General features: G+C 38.3%; 1 protein-coding gene across 1 annotated transcript in view; it reads right to left on the bottom strand.

Moving 5' to 3' along the window:
* Positions 1-284: 284 nt before the first annotated feature.
* Positions 285-14,866, bottom strand: part of LOC104547144 (bifunctional heparan sulfate N-deacetylase/N-sulfotransferase 4-like) — a gene marked incomplete at its 3' end in the record, with an annotated part of 45,945 nt that continues 31,363 nt past the window's right edge. The window contains exons 3-5 of the mRNA XM_010192729.1: positions 10,170-10,324; positions 2,075-2,260; positions 285-413 (exon numbers count right to left, since the gene is read on the bottom strand). Coding sequence (XP_010191031.1) covers positions 285-413; positions 2,075-2,260; positions 10,170-10,324 — 470 coding nt within the window. The remainder of the gene's footprint in view (positions 414-2,074; positions 2,261-10,169; positions 10,325-14,866) is intronic.

The following is a 14,866-nucleotide window of genomic DNA, read 5'->3' as shown; positions in this document are numbered from 1 at the left end:
TAGCCAAGTCAGCATGCCGTCCTAATGGGGACTCAGCTTCAGGTTGGGAAGCAGTTTGAAGCTGAAATGAATGCATTTTCCAGTAACTTGTTACATATGGTCAACAGTTAGAAATTAATAGAAGACATTTTACTCTTTTCCTTTTAAACTGCTTGTTACCCCTGAGCAAATAGTCTTGATTTTTATTTCCCAAACAAGATAAAAGAAAACTGATCTCCATTTCTCCCTCCCTCCCTTGTCCCCCTTATTCAGCATGTCCAAAAATAGCAAAAGAAGTTACCTACAGGATTCAGGAGAATGGTGAAGAAGAGTTCACCTCCCCGGATACTTTTGTCCAGCTCCTGAGGACCCCCAGGATATTCCTTGTAAAAAATAGTATGAGTGAAAAGGCCACAGGTCTGTCGAGGGAGCACCTGAGAATGAAATAACAGTGCTGTTGTGACATTAACTTATTTCTGCAAACTTACCCTGGCACATCCACCCTGATCCCTCCAGCAACTCAAAGAAACAAAACTGCAACCCTTTCTGCCTCTGTGCTCTCATGTGTGTGTTTATGGCATCCTCTCATGGCAAGGAAGTGCAGTCCTGCAGATGTGGAGATTTCCAGATGCGAGCTGAAAAGCTGCACCACACATGTTCTGAGCTTTCATGCAGACTGTTTTATTCAGCCCATACAGCCATAATTAAGTATTTGTTTCCTGGCATTTGGAAGGGGAAGAAAACAAACAGCCAGACCTCTCTTCTCTTAACAAGGTTAGTTTATTAACAGATGAATAGTGCTTCCTGACCATTGTCGCTTTCTCAGGCAATTAATCTTACTGTTCTTGTGACACTGAGCTGAATTTATATTCAAGGATGCAGACCACAAAAGATCTGTTGCTTCATGCTTTCCTCAGTCCTGAAAAAGCATGCAGAACTTTTCATTCCTGTTTATGAAATCTGCGCAGGACTGGTGGGACACTCGCATGAGAGGGGCCTGAGGTCAGCTTTCCTTGATTTATAACAGGAAGAGGCTGTGTGTCAAAAACCAGTGAGCTAGCAGATGTGGGAGAACTAACTAATCTTGGAGAATTGGATATTTTACTTATGTTCTTAGCTAGGTACTATCATATGGGTCTGTACAGCAAGTAAAGACAACTGTCAGGGCTTATACTGCCTAATACATACAGAGATAATTCACCTGGGGGAGGTCTTTTATTTCCCTCCAGTTGGTGTTTTTGCTTTTCTACTCAGTTAAAACAACAAATAAAACCTATATTCAGCAGAGCATTCAAATATATGTGTAAATGCACTGCTGAATTTGAGTCTATTCCAATGGTAATTTGACTCTGTGCAGTAACTTCGTGTTTTTGATTAAGACATTTTGCTTGTCTTGTTTAGGGGACCACAATTTTGATTTTTATGCACAGGCAATATTCAAGTCAGCTGGGACTTTAAAGCATCCTGGGACCCATCCTTGAAATATTTCTAAGTTAAGTTATGCTTATTTATTTTTTGTGATTATGTTTCACCTATCTATAGTGTTGCAGTTGGCTGGTAAGATGGGCCAGATTATTTTGTGCAGTTTCTTGCCCTTCACACATTTGAAGTGTGTATGTGAGGAACCTTCCCTCCTCATGCAAACATAGTCTGGAAGAGTCAGCCACGTGTCCTAGCACTGGGTCTGGGAGCGAAGCCCAGAAGAAAACCTTGGCTTCAGAGAAGTGTCATACTTTCTGGAGGAGAGTAGGTGGTGGATTTCTAACCCTTTCATGCATAAAGATGAACTAGAGCTTGAAACAAAGGTCTCAGGCAGTTTAATGAATTTTGAAGCATGCATTTATAAGTCAGTTGATAGTTGATGAGACTTACAAGTACATCTAGTTTCTAAGGATTACTTTTGCAGTTGTCTGAGTTTGTGTGATTTTTTTTCTTAAACTGACTACCTAACGAATGCACTATTTTGGCATCCTTACAAATCCTCGATCACAGAGAATTTTAATGAATGCTGTAAAACTTGAAGCATTTGGTAAAAATAGCATACTTTTGAGTCTCTTAAAGTACTATTGTTATGAAGTATGGAAATGCAGTGTACCATGATGCCATTGTGGATGAAGCCCCGTCTGTACCGTGCAGGCTTCAAGTGTGGGTATTCTTCTGTGCTGGTCACTCGGATGTGCCAGACCTTCTTCCAGGCCTCATACAGCTGGATGTGAACCGGGTAGACTCCAGAGTGGTGCGGAGCCACTGCGTACCCCATGTCAGTTGGTATTCCATGCTCCTGCAACAAAGCAGAAGAAGGAATATATTTAGGAGCAGAAAAGAACATGTGATTATTCAGAGTTTATATTTTCTGTAGACTGCAGCATTGAAGAAGCTGTTGTCCTTGGACAGACCTGTATCTATTTGTATGTAGCACAAGTCAAAATGGGGGAGAGATGAAGGGAACTGGAATTACCTTTTGATAACTGTAGAGTGATAAATAATCCTCTTGGATTATGTTGCATTACTGTTATAGGGAATAGATTTGCCTGCCTTTTCATTACATATTACATGTATTTTAATATACTTCCTACCTTTTGGTTATTTTTAAAGGTAATCCAGTAAACTGATGCTGCTTATTTAGTAAGCTATCAAACAGCATTAGAGCAGTAAAAAGAGGGAGGAAAAATGTTGCAGTGACATATGTGGGATTTTTTTTGTTTCCTATTTCTAGAATAACAGCAAGGTCCTTTCCTGATTTAAAAATAAATAAATATCCCCTATAGCTTCTGAAACTGCTTATATTTTTTCCATGCTATTAGGGTAACAGCAAAAAGCTGGACTGTGATGGACATCCTTTTCATTTAATGAACATTTACTCAGTTTCATTTCTATGAGGAAACGTTCATTTTCATAAATATAATCTATAGGTTATCTTGTAAATATCTTCAGATGGCACAATGAAGTAGTTGATGTGCAGGCAGAAGGAATTAAGGGAAACACTTAAATGGGAGGATGCTGATCTGCTGGGCACGTTCCCTTTGCTCCTGATGCTCTCCTGCCTTGGTCCTGCTCCTCATCCCTCTTACTCCCCACTTAGCATGGGCTGTCTGAAAAACCCCATCTGATGATGAGGCGTGATAACCACATCTATAGACTGGGATATTTTTAAAAGAGAGCAAATTATTTGAAGTGTAAACTTCATGTGAAATACATGTGAAAATGAGGTAATTAGCTTCATCACTTTGAGTGGATTCTCAAAAATGCATCCACTGTTTGTCACCAGCTCTCAGCAGAAAGAAAAGCTGTGCTCTACCTCTTTTTCCTTCTCCTGACCTCATTTCCAGCAGATCCAGAAGAAGACCTTTTCAACTCTTCCACACCATCTCCAGGTTACAGGGTGTCTTGCTGCTGTGGCTCTCACTGGACCCCTTCCCATGCTCCAGGTGTTTGCTGAATACATTTTACTCCCAGTATACACATGGTGTGGGATAACGCTGGAGGAGTGAGCTGGCCTCTGGATCACCTGCAAAGCCTCCACCTCAGCTCTTGACCCTTCAACACCTCCTCTCTTTTGCTACCTTATGGCTCATGGAAAGCACTTCCTTCTTCTGCCAGGAGAGCTGCCAGTTCCCAGGATACATCAGCTGTTTTCTGCTCATATAAAATTGATGCTCAAAGGGAAATGGCTAAAATGTGAGATGATGTTGGGTTTTTTTTGTCCTTTCTCTTGCTTACGTTATCCAAGAACTGTTGATTACTTTAATTCCACAAACAGCAGGTTCTGCTGGGCATCTTAGAGTGCTTTGCAAAGAAAGGCTTTTGGTTCATTGACAAAATCTAAGTCTGTGGGGAACACTTACTCATACATCAAGTAATGCGGCCACTTATATTATCCATTCCTTATTACTAAAGATCTTAAATTACCATCTGATCTTGAAAAAGAGAAATCCAAATTCCCTGTTTCATAATTTACTGAGACCAAAATGTAATTTCTTCTTATTAATGTTGTTACCTCCCTTACAGGCATGAGTCAGTTTAAGGGTGAAATGAGGAATAGCTCTGTAATGAGAAATGTCAAATATCTCCTTTTCTCTATTTTTTTTTTTGCCATAAACATGTAAAATGGAGAAAGCTATATCTAAATGTTTCTGAAAAGTCTGGTCATTTATTACTCTGCCTGAGTAGTCTATGATGCTCACACTGTCAAATATACTGTGTTAACTTAAATATACTGTATTAACTTGAATCAACTTGAATACAAGCCTACACCAAACCTGTGTTAGGGAATATACAGAATTGTAAATGTAATGTAAATGTGTCTTGAGCTAGATAAAGAACACTGCACTAAATTATATGTCTAAAAGTAGGTATCTGGATGACTACATGCAAAATCCTGTTTACCTACTTAATATTTGCTGCTGGTATTGCCATAGCAACAGAATGGTAAAATGGTAATCTACCATTCACAAATAAAATTAGTCAGATTTTCATAAGTTCTCAATATTAAAAAGCTAATTCGCTTCTGAATTAAACCTGCACACTACACAGTTCATCACACAAACACGTCAGCCACTCAGATACCCACTGTGACTTTAAGGAGAAACAACAACAAACAAATAATCAGATTTTCTTTGGTCACTTCCATGTTCAGTTTACTGAGGTAAATTAAATATTGTATTTCATCTTTTATTGATTTCTGTTGCTCTGTTTCCTTTTTTCTCTCATTTTGTTACATAATTTAGTTTGGGATTGAGAACTAATGTGTTAAATGAGTAGTGTTCATCTGAGTCCAAGGAGGACTTAATCCAAGCTGTTGAACAAAATGGGAGAGGTCTTTAATGAGCATATTTTCTTATACATTGTAAGAGATATTTTCCTATGAGATTTCATTAGGCTATTTTTACATTCAAGACTTCCATTGATTTTTATTTTTTTTTAAATTTTAGAATTTGTTCAAAAACTTGGTGCATCTGTTTGTCTAGTCTGGAAAACTTCTGGACCTTTTGGCATGGAGAACAGCATTACATTCCTTTGCATGCTTAAGCTGGAACCCCAGAGCCATTACTTTTGGACAGGTTAAATTTATAATCCTATTTCAAATGTGCACTAAGAGATTTTTCAGTCCTATTTTAAATGACAGTGTAAGCTGTCTGGATGAGTTCAACATTAAAGGAGTATCACTGTGACAACCAATGGAACGGGGAAAGACAAAACAGCTGTTGCATTTTTAGTAGAAAATTCCCTAAGTCATTCTTGCTTCCCATGAATTGCTTTGCATCATGGAGCAGCCTGGGAGGACTAGACCAAACCAAAAGATACTCTCCAGGAGCACACCTCATGTCCTCCAGATAGCAGTGAGCACATGGTATGTGGGTCAAATTGATGCTAGCTCAAAATAACCCTCTCTCCAATACATGCGTGTGGTCAGCATGTCTGGCCAGTGGCAGCTGCTTTCCATGGCAGACCTCAGGGAGTGCTTCCAACACAGGCTGATTCATCTGCACACCCTCTAAAGTTACCTTACCCAGTGCCCATACGTAGACAGGGGCTTTCACTGGTGACTTGAAACGCTGAAGCAATCTGCCGGGGCTGCTTATCTCTCTCAATTATCAGGTTTGTTCAAGCAAGTGAAGATTTCCTTGAAACTCCTGACCTCTTTTAACCCTCCTGTTTGTACAGAAATGAGCTGTATTTGCCATGAGTCAGCATGTGCTGTGTGCACTTATTCTGTATTTGCAAAAAAACCCCTCTGCGAAAGAAAGGACAGGTAATGCAGAATGAGCACTGCTTTCCAGAAGTAAATATATTCTCAGCAAGTAAGTGTGCATTCCTATAGCATTTTTTAATGTGAGCAGATGTTAGAAATTTGAATATAAATCAGTGTGTGGAAGATTTGATATTTATATTAGCAGCATCTTGTCTGACAGAACCACCCCAGCTTTTGATTGCACCAAGCATTACATGTCCTTGTTAAAATCCAGTAAGAAATAAAATTAAACAAAACCTAAAACTGTTATAACACAACTGGCATTTTGGTTCTTAAGGATCAGTGGTGACATTTTTTTTTTACAGAAACATCTAGTGGCCATTCTCAGAGAAAGAATCAAAAGAGAACCATTCTATTTTAATTTACTAAATATTACATCTACTCTAGATCTTTGCACAGTCAGTTGAAGTGCAGGATTCCCTTTGGTGTAAAAACTTATTAGTCAAGAAAGTTAACAATACAAACTCAGATAAGTTTGCTAAACTTTTTGATTTTGTCTAACAGTAGGTGATAGAGTAAATCTAGTATTTTTAAGATATTTTCTGCTAAAGTTGAAAGATTTACATAAGCTTTGCGTATTTTTAGTATCAGGATATATTTCTGATATTGCTTGAGATGGGTGAGATTTCCAGTAAGAGATTATAGGTTACTATGTCATTTTAAAATACTTAGTAAAGTTTCTCTTATTTGGTGAATGAATTTGCTACTTTCTTGCTTGTCAGCACTCACAAAAATTTTGTGTTGTATTTTATCCTTTATGGACACATGATTTTTGTTCTCAAGATTTGTACTTCTTGATAATTTTTATTAGAGAAATATTGCAGCTTTCAATTACTTTTAGTTCAATTCTAAACTAGCAGACTACCAAGAGGCAAAGAAGATGTTAGTATTTAAAATCCTAGATTTCTGAGGACATGAAATGAAGAAAGGCAGTGTGGCACTAAGGAAGCTGCACTTGACTAGGAAAAATGTAGACTCTGCATGTGTGTGGTATCAACTAAAGCTGAGAAAGTAGAGTCAGAGATTTGCTGTCAAAGCACACTCCTGAGATGGACAAAAACAGTAACAAAGGTGGATTATTTAGGAAGGATCTTAAGGTCAGGCAGAATAAACCTCATGTTTTCTGTACAGAACAATGTTATTCTATGTATGCAGATAAATTACAGAATGTTTTTAGAGGCAATCTCTAGTGCACAACTCTCCTCCTCCACATTAACTATAGATATTAATAATGGGACAAAGTAGACTCTTATTTCATCACATGTAGATACTTTTCATTTGATATGTGGTCACTAGTTTTCATATGCTTGGTATTTAATTGGTATATTAAAAGATCATGGTTTATTTGTAGTTTGGGCAGCTCAAAAGTTTTAGGCAGAGAAAGTGCTAATGTGCATCTGTAGGTGGTTTAGAAACAGGAGATTGAATCCAAGGAGCATTACTAGACAGGCTCTGAATTGATTTGTTTGTTTTGTATAAATGTGTCTCCAAATCAATTCGTTTCTTTTCTATATGTCTCTCTCACTTCTTATCAGATCCCAGCTACCTTATTTACAGCTGATGATAGTTTTTGCCCTATCTCTACTGTGCTTTGGCCACATGTCCTCACAAATGAGCACAGAAGATAATCACTGAGCAAACAAATCAAGGGACATAATACAGAGCTACAGGCTTCGGATTAAATATATTCTACTTGTTTTTGTCAGATAAGGATGTACAAAAAGGGGAAGGAAGGATATCTTGTGATTAAGGAATGGTAGTGAAAACTTGTTTCATTTTATTTTTGGAATGTGTACTATCAGAGACTTCTGCTTGCGCAATTTATTTACCTCTCTGTGTATCAATGCATTGCCTATAAGAAATGATAATAATACTTGAGATATTATCAGTTTGCAAACTTTAAGCCAAGTCTTAATCTATTAGTGTCTTTAAAGGATTTTTTATAAAGCTTGACTTTAATCCACAATACTCAGGAGTAGAACATTCATTTCATGAAATCTTTTCCTCCAGTGAACAATGAATGTCAGTCTCAAACCTTATACCCTCCTGCATGGGGAAACTGCTGACTTTGGTGGGATTTGGGTCTGTCCTTAAAGTGCAGGTTTCTGGTCAGTGTGATCTGCGTTAGCTTTCATCTGAAATGATAATGTCAGGAGGCACTAACAAGTCTTAACAAACAGAGTTTTTGTTGTGGGTTTTTTGGGACCTTAAAGCAACTTTGACTGTTCTTTTCAGGTACAATTATTTGCTCTCCCATCTTGAAGACCTCATTACCTTACTCATGTTTTGAAAATGAACAAAGAAATCCCACATTAGGTAAAGAATGAATGTGATCATACTTCCAAATAATTCTTGCAGCTTTCCTTGCAGAAACTCACAAACTATCATTTCTACTTGCAGCTGAAAGAGGAGGTGGGTAGATATGGTCAATAAATGGGAAACGCAAAAGAAAATGCATCAATATCAAGTTGTGTTCCCCTGATACAATACTACATAAAAATATGAAAGCACAAATGAAATGTGTAGCATCAAGCAGATTTTCTATGTATTGTTCATGTTCTCTAATTTAAATTTGGATTCACAGTGTGAAGTCAAAGAATAATGAAAAGGGGTTTGTTTTAACTTTGGAGAACTTATACAAATCCCTATAGAACAGGAAGTTCCTTTCCCAAATAATATGATGCTGAGGATGAGAAAGCGGAGGAGGATATAAAACTACTCTGAAGTCATGGCTGGGACCTCTCTGATAGCTATCAGGAAGGTTGTCATATCAGGAAGATAAATTTCTCCCACAGAGAGGATTTCACAGGAAGCCTTTTGAAAAGAAATGTTCTCCTAAGTAAATTGTACAGCTCATATAGATTCAAGGTTAAGAGGTTGGTACAACCCCTGTCCAAATGTTAGCAGGAAATAAAACTGTAGTAACAGCGGCCTTTCACTGACATCAGTTCCTTATTTATGGGCACCCTAAGGAGTCTCTACTTTTCAGTGATAATAAGGACATGGGCTTCATCTTTCTGTAGCTGAGGTTGCAAATAGATTCTATTACAAGCCCCATTTTCAGGCTACATTATAGATATTATTCCTAGAGATGGTTTGATCTAGAAGACTTTACATTTCTTGAAAATAGTAGGAGAATTTCCCCATAGCTTTAAAGATAAATGGACTATATGTTATTGTGATGTGGATTATTTTAAAAAAATACTCTTGCATTTAAAATATCAACTATATTTGGGTCTCTGGGCCAGGTTACAGAAAAGGCATGAACTGGCCTTGCCAGGAATGACAGCTGACAGTAAACCAGAACTGTAGAAAGGAAAAGTCGTCATCCAAAATACCTCTGTACTAACATCCCACAAAGCAGGAGATGAGAAAGGGGGAAGTCTGGCAAGAAAAGTAAACAGTTAAGCCATTTTTAATGAATTTTCTTTAAAGGTTGTTAGGAAAATATTTTTGTAAACAAGGGAATAAATTGCTTCCAACTGCTTGTTCAGGCATCTGCCTCTGCCAGTTTCCTGATGCATCTTGGCTGATGTGAGGGCTGGGAGGAAGGGGCAGATGCTGGCTGGCCTTTCTGAGCTGCGAAGGGCTGAGATTTGTGTTCCCTAAGCAGCAGAGAAAGCCCCACTGTGTCACTCTGCTCTTTTGAGTGGCTCTGATTGCTTGGCATTTCTATGCCTTGTCAAAGACCACATAGTGTCTTTTCCAAGGAGAGCATTTATAGACTTCAGGTTTTCTTTGTCATGGTCAATAACCACGAAGACTTACACTGAAAGGACTCCAAATGCTTTCCACATGACCTCGGAGCACAAGTGCTCTGAGCAATGCTAGGAGGATAGTTCTTGTATGTTAACAACACAAATGAGCAAAAATTAAACATGATTATCTATATTAGCAATGGGTTAGCTATGTAAAAAGTGTATTTTCAAGCAGGTCATCTGAAAAAAACCCCACAGTGAAATCCAGAAGCTTCACTATTTCACTTCATTATCTTCAAGATTTCTCACAAACCATACACAACATTTAGGGTTCCCTGCAACTTTCTCCCTTACCAGAATTTTAAAGTGAAGTTTGCACCAGACTTCAAGAAACTGATAAACTGCATATAAACCTGTTCCTAGAGGTCAAAAGGTGAGTTCACATTTGCTGAAGTTTCACTGCTTCTGATCACTATGGTCTCACAAGGTTGCTTGAGTGAAGGGCTGCTTCCTTTCCAGAAAGCTCTTGACAGTGAAGTAGGATAATACAAAATTCAGCCCAAGTTTGAGTCACAGAAAGGCTTTTTTTGGGACTGAGTTTCTAATCTTTCTGCCTTATTTGTATATCTATGTAAATATATCTACGTATTTATAATATAGCTAAACATAAAAACAGCTTGTAAAGCATAGCTGTAATATGCAAAGCTACCCTAGTGAACCTTTTGGTAATTTTTACTCACTATTGCAAACTCTTTGTTGAGGATCATCTGCTCCACCAGTGACGACTCATTGTGGAAAAGGTGAGGCTGCATGTGACTCCACATATGGGGAAACCACCAAAACTCATCCACAGATCTCAACAGCAGGTCATCACCTTCATCTTCCTCTGCAGTTCCTTGCAAAAGAAAGAAAGAAGAAGAAAGGTAATAGAAAAGTGACAACAGAAAATGCACATAATTGTTTTTTAAATACAAGAGAAGCTGCCATAAAACCTAATGTCCTTGTTCTGAATGTCACACTGTCCTTCAGACAGGCTCCAGCACATCACAAAAGGAGTGAGGTGAATTACCATGGATGGTAGCTATCTTTTTCTATTCCTCATGTGGTGGTAACTGACAGTAATTGTAACAAAAATTAATTCTCAAGGGCTGATTGTTGTGCTATGTAGTGTGCTAGGAGTATATGGAAGTTCAGGCTCCTCATGAACATGGAGATTGGATGTACTTGTACGCACCTGCTTTGGTCCTGCCAGACACTGCCCAGTTGTAGCTGGCCAGTGTGGTATCAGAGTGCTGTGTGTCAGACCCTTGCCAACCTACCCCACCCCTTACTCATAGCTACCTCATTATTAGCCTCAGCAAACTGAAATCTGATAATTTCCGGTAAACCAGGAAACAAGTTTGCAGTAATTTCAAAATATAATTAGGTATAAAACATGTAATGTAATGGTGAAGGGGTTCCAAATGTTGCTTCCTACAGTTCAGTATTCAATTTTTGCCAAGTTTAATCTTGAAGTAAAATCAATAAAAACTCTTGTGTTAGTGAAGAATATCTGCTTCAGACAGAAGAAAGCATGTGTGGTTGTAATGAAGAAAGCCTTCCATTTCAGAAATGATACAAAGCTTCTTCCATCCTCTGCAGACGTATATCTAGAGTGCTTTTTCAAATTGGAAAGGCAAAGATACATTTCACTAGCTTCCCCACAAGTTACTCAACAGTTTTCAGTTTATTAACAACCTTCCTTCTTGTTTCTTGACCATTTAAATGCTTTTATTTAGCTTCAGTCAGAGAAATGATTGTCAAAATCAGTCTACTAATGCAAACACGGATACCTTTCTTTTTACAAGCCTTTCAATGTTTTGCAAAACTCACTGGAAGAAAATGCTCCGTGGATGTCACTATTTACTTTTGTGGCATGAGGAAGAATGATACAGAGCTGGCCATTTGGTGCAGGCACTTCAGCTTTTTAGTTTTCTTTTTCACTTCTGCAGTGTTTTTTGAAGAATGCTGCTATACAATGAAAGCATTACTTGGAAACTTTCTCCTGCTGTCACTGAATCACTTTACTCCCCTCTTTGTAGCACTCTACGAGATCTAAGAAAGCATCAAGTTAGTCCTGCTGATGGAAGCGCTGCTGGAAAAAGAAAACAACCTTGTTTTCTAGGTAACTCCTTGCTGACAAGAAAGGACTGATGACTGCTCTTTCTGTGAATGTCTGCTCCTTCATGAAAAACTTCTCTATAAGATATCTGCTGAATGACCGCTCTCTTGTTTTTTGGTGTATGTGGTTCACTTGCAGTCCTAGACATGTGCAAGGGAAATGTGATCATAGGGGAGAAACTTAATATAGGCTTTCTAAACAGGACAGAAGAGAAAGGGATAGGAGTCTGTGAAGCCATTGAAGATCTCTTTAGTAACCCAAAGGTGGAAAACTGAAGGTAGGGATGAAGAGAAATAAAGTGGATATTTGACATATATGAAGAACTACATGTACTCAACATAAGATTTAAGTCAAAGTGTCTTATTAATATTTAAATAAAGTATGGTTCTTGAAGTAATTTCATGATTAAAAACTATATTTTAAAATCCTATTTTTTTCCTACTGATTTCTTTGTAGATTTAGATGTAATTAATCAAACTGCGAAAAAGATCAAACAAGATAAAGCTAACAATTTCCAGTTTGAACAGGTACAACCCTGTCCGGTACTGGCAGAGCTTGAACAGAAAGGTTTGGATATTTGGTGGTGCTGTTGCTTTCCAGGATAATATTCCTTACAAGACTTTAAAGGAAGTGTTGTTTGATTTCATAAATTCTTAAGTGGAGTTATATAAAAAACAAAGTCATGCAAGAGTTTAATAAGACATTTGGTGAGTGCTGATATTGTCTAAATATTTTTTGCCCAATCCCTTTTTTGGAATATTGGAGGCAAAACAAAAGATTTTGAGGATTTAATTTCTTGTACAATCAACATTCTCTGTGTACCTTTCTATCTTCATTTTAACGTGAAATCTGAAAAATGTAGTAGGCCTACAGTCAAGGAGGTGAGCATATATCTCCTTTGAGATGCAGTATGTCCTTTACACATGAAGGTAATAACTTAAAGTTATTTCGTGCATAATAAATAATCCCATATTTTAAAACTGCAACCATAACTTATAGGTCTCTTTTGAGCTCAAAACAGAAACTAAGTTTGAAGTTGCTGTCAATAATCTTATAAATCTTAAATGCAAATCCTGAGAACATCTTAATTTCTATTGGAACAGCACGAACAAGTAGAAAGTATTTGCTAAAACAGCATAACTAATAGGGTGTGCTCTGTTTTATGCTAACAGTCTTACATCTACAGTGCATAGTTTACCAGTGCCACAGAAGGGCATGGTGGTGGTGAAAGGATGAGCAGTGAGGCTGACATACCAGCTATTGTACTTGTGTGGAGACATACCAACTAGAAGCGGTGTTTGTAGTACAGATGTCAGCAACATCTTTTGATGAAAATGTGTAACTGTTTAATCTGCCAAGATGTTCCCATGTTCATTTCCCTCCTGTAGTTTTAAAATGTTACAAATTTTGGAAAGGAGAGCAAAATCGCACATTAAGAAAGTCAATAAGGCACAGCAGCTGCAGTGCACTAATAGAACATGTTTAATATCTGATACTAAAAGCCTCTCAGGGTAAACAAGCCACATTTACAGTAATTAAAGAATACCTTTCCGTGTTTTATTTATAATGAGTCAATAAAGTGTATATTGCATGGAGAATACTTTGAAATCTTTCCACTAAGCTGGTATAACAAAATGCCACTACCAACCTGTAAATAAAGTGCTCACTTAAAAACCCAGTTGCATCACTGAGTACAAGCAGCAGCAGGACCCTTAATAGAGGCAATTACATGCTTCAACTCATTAAGTAGTTTTGTGCTATTTTTGTAAGCCTAGAGAATCTTAGAAGGACAGGCACACGTAGACATTCTCCTGTTTTCTCTCTCTACAGCAGTAGGAAATCTGAAACTGGTCAGCATTACATCACCTGGGCAAGAAAACCCATGGACTGGAAGGAACAGGCTTCACTAAGGAGCAATAACAGCATATGGAGATGTTTGGATTAACAAAGAAAAAAGTATTGATGGGTCGTGGGTTTGATTTTGTAGAAAGGCTGCATGTTTTGTGCCAGCCACTGTTCCAGTATGTTATAGTATTTATAATAAATTACCTCTTTCTCTATCTCCTCTCCTTCTTGAATTACCTTTGTCTGCAATGGACACTGTAATGACTGATAACAGCCTTACTCTGTAGATGGCCACGACTGAGCACCATCCTACTTAGAGCAGCTCAGAGCCTTGGGCTATTTTTGTTTATTTTGCTGTATTATGTGTGTGTCCAATTAATCTCCAGGAGGAATAACTATACAGGCAGGTCAAGATGAAGTGAGCAGAATACTGAAGGTCTGTCTCCAAAGTTGCTCTCTAATCACAGGTCTGCCACTGGCTTGTTATATGACTCTAGGCAAGTAATTCCATCTCTCTCTACCTCTCGCTTTTCTCAGGCTCTCCAGCCTGTATCTTTAGTCTGTAAGGTTTCCTGGGCAGCAGTTGCTTAGCATTATGTGCTCACACAAGTGGAAAACAGCCTGGACTTCAAAAGCAACAGTGATACAAATAAATAATAATTTTGGTTTTAATTCTTGCTAGTCATTCCTCAAATGCTTCCTCATGTCCCCCTCTCCCAGGGACCTCTGTACTCTCCTAATGAGTGGTGAAATGGAGACATAAGAGGTGGATAATCTCATTTGTTTGGTGTTCAAATACTGGTGATGAAAAGTGTACTGCTATGCCCACACTGAGAGGGGTGACCTTCATTTACCTGCCTTACTCCACAGCTGCCTGTGGCTTCCATTTGCTGCTGGGACTGCAACATTTGTGGCCTTGAAACTTATCCTCCCATCCTCTGGCTGCTGTGATTCCCTCTCCTCTGCACCAAATAAGCTACTCAGCTTCCCTAGTGTCGCTCAGTGAGTGCCACTAAAGATGCCTGAATGGGTGACAGCTGAGGATTTTGGAGAAACATAGCTCAGTGACAGCAGAGGGAAGCATGCGTGGAGGTGCAGGAAAGTGCTTGGGAGAAGGCAAAGGGAGGGTGGGAAGGAGAACTTTGTGCTGTAGAGCAAAAAATAGAGCAAAAGAGAGAAAGGAGTCAAATGGGGAAGGAGATGTAAAAGCCCATAATCTTCCACAGAAACGCAGTGCAAGTGTGTGTGCAACTTGTTACTACATAGAGTGTGAAAGGAGCAGGGTTTCAATACAAATTTATTTTCATCTTGTTTTCCTTTTATCATCCCTCCTGATTTGCAGACCACTGAGATAGATTACCTTTATTGTCATAACAAAACCTTGTGCGTTCCATCCAAACACTTCTGTCTCTTCAGAGGTTATGAGACATG

This window comes from Mesitornis unicolor, unplaced genomic scaffold, assembly GCF_000695765.1.
Source record: "Mesitornis unicolor isolate BGI_N332 unplaced genomic scaffold, ASM69576v1 scaffold2399, whole genome shotgun sequence".
In the NCBI taxonomy this organism is placed as follows: domain Eukaryota; kingdom Metazoa; phylum Chordata; class Aves; order Mesitornithiformes; family Mesitornithidae; genus Mesitornis; species Mesitornis unicolor.
This window is presented reverse-complemented; position numbering and strand designations above follow the sequence as displayed.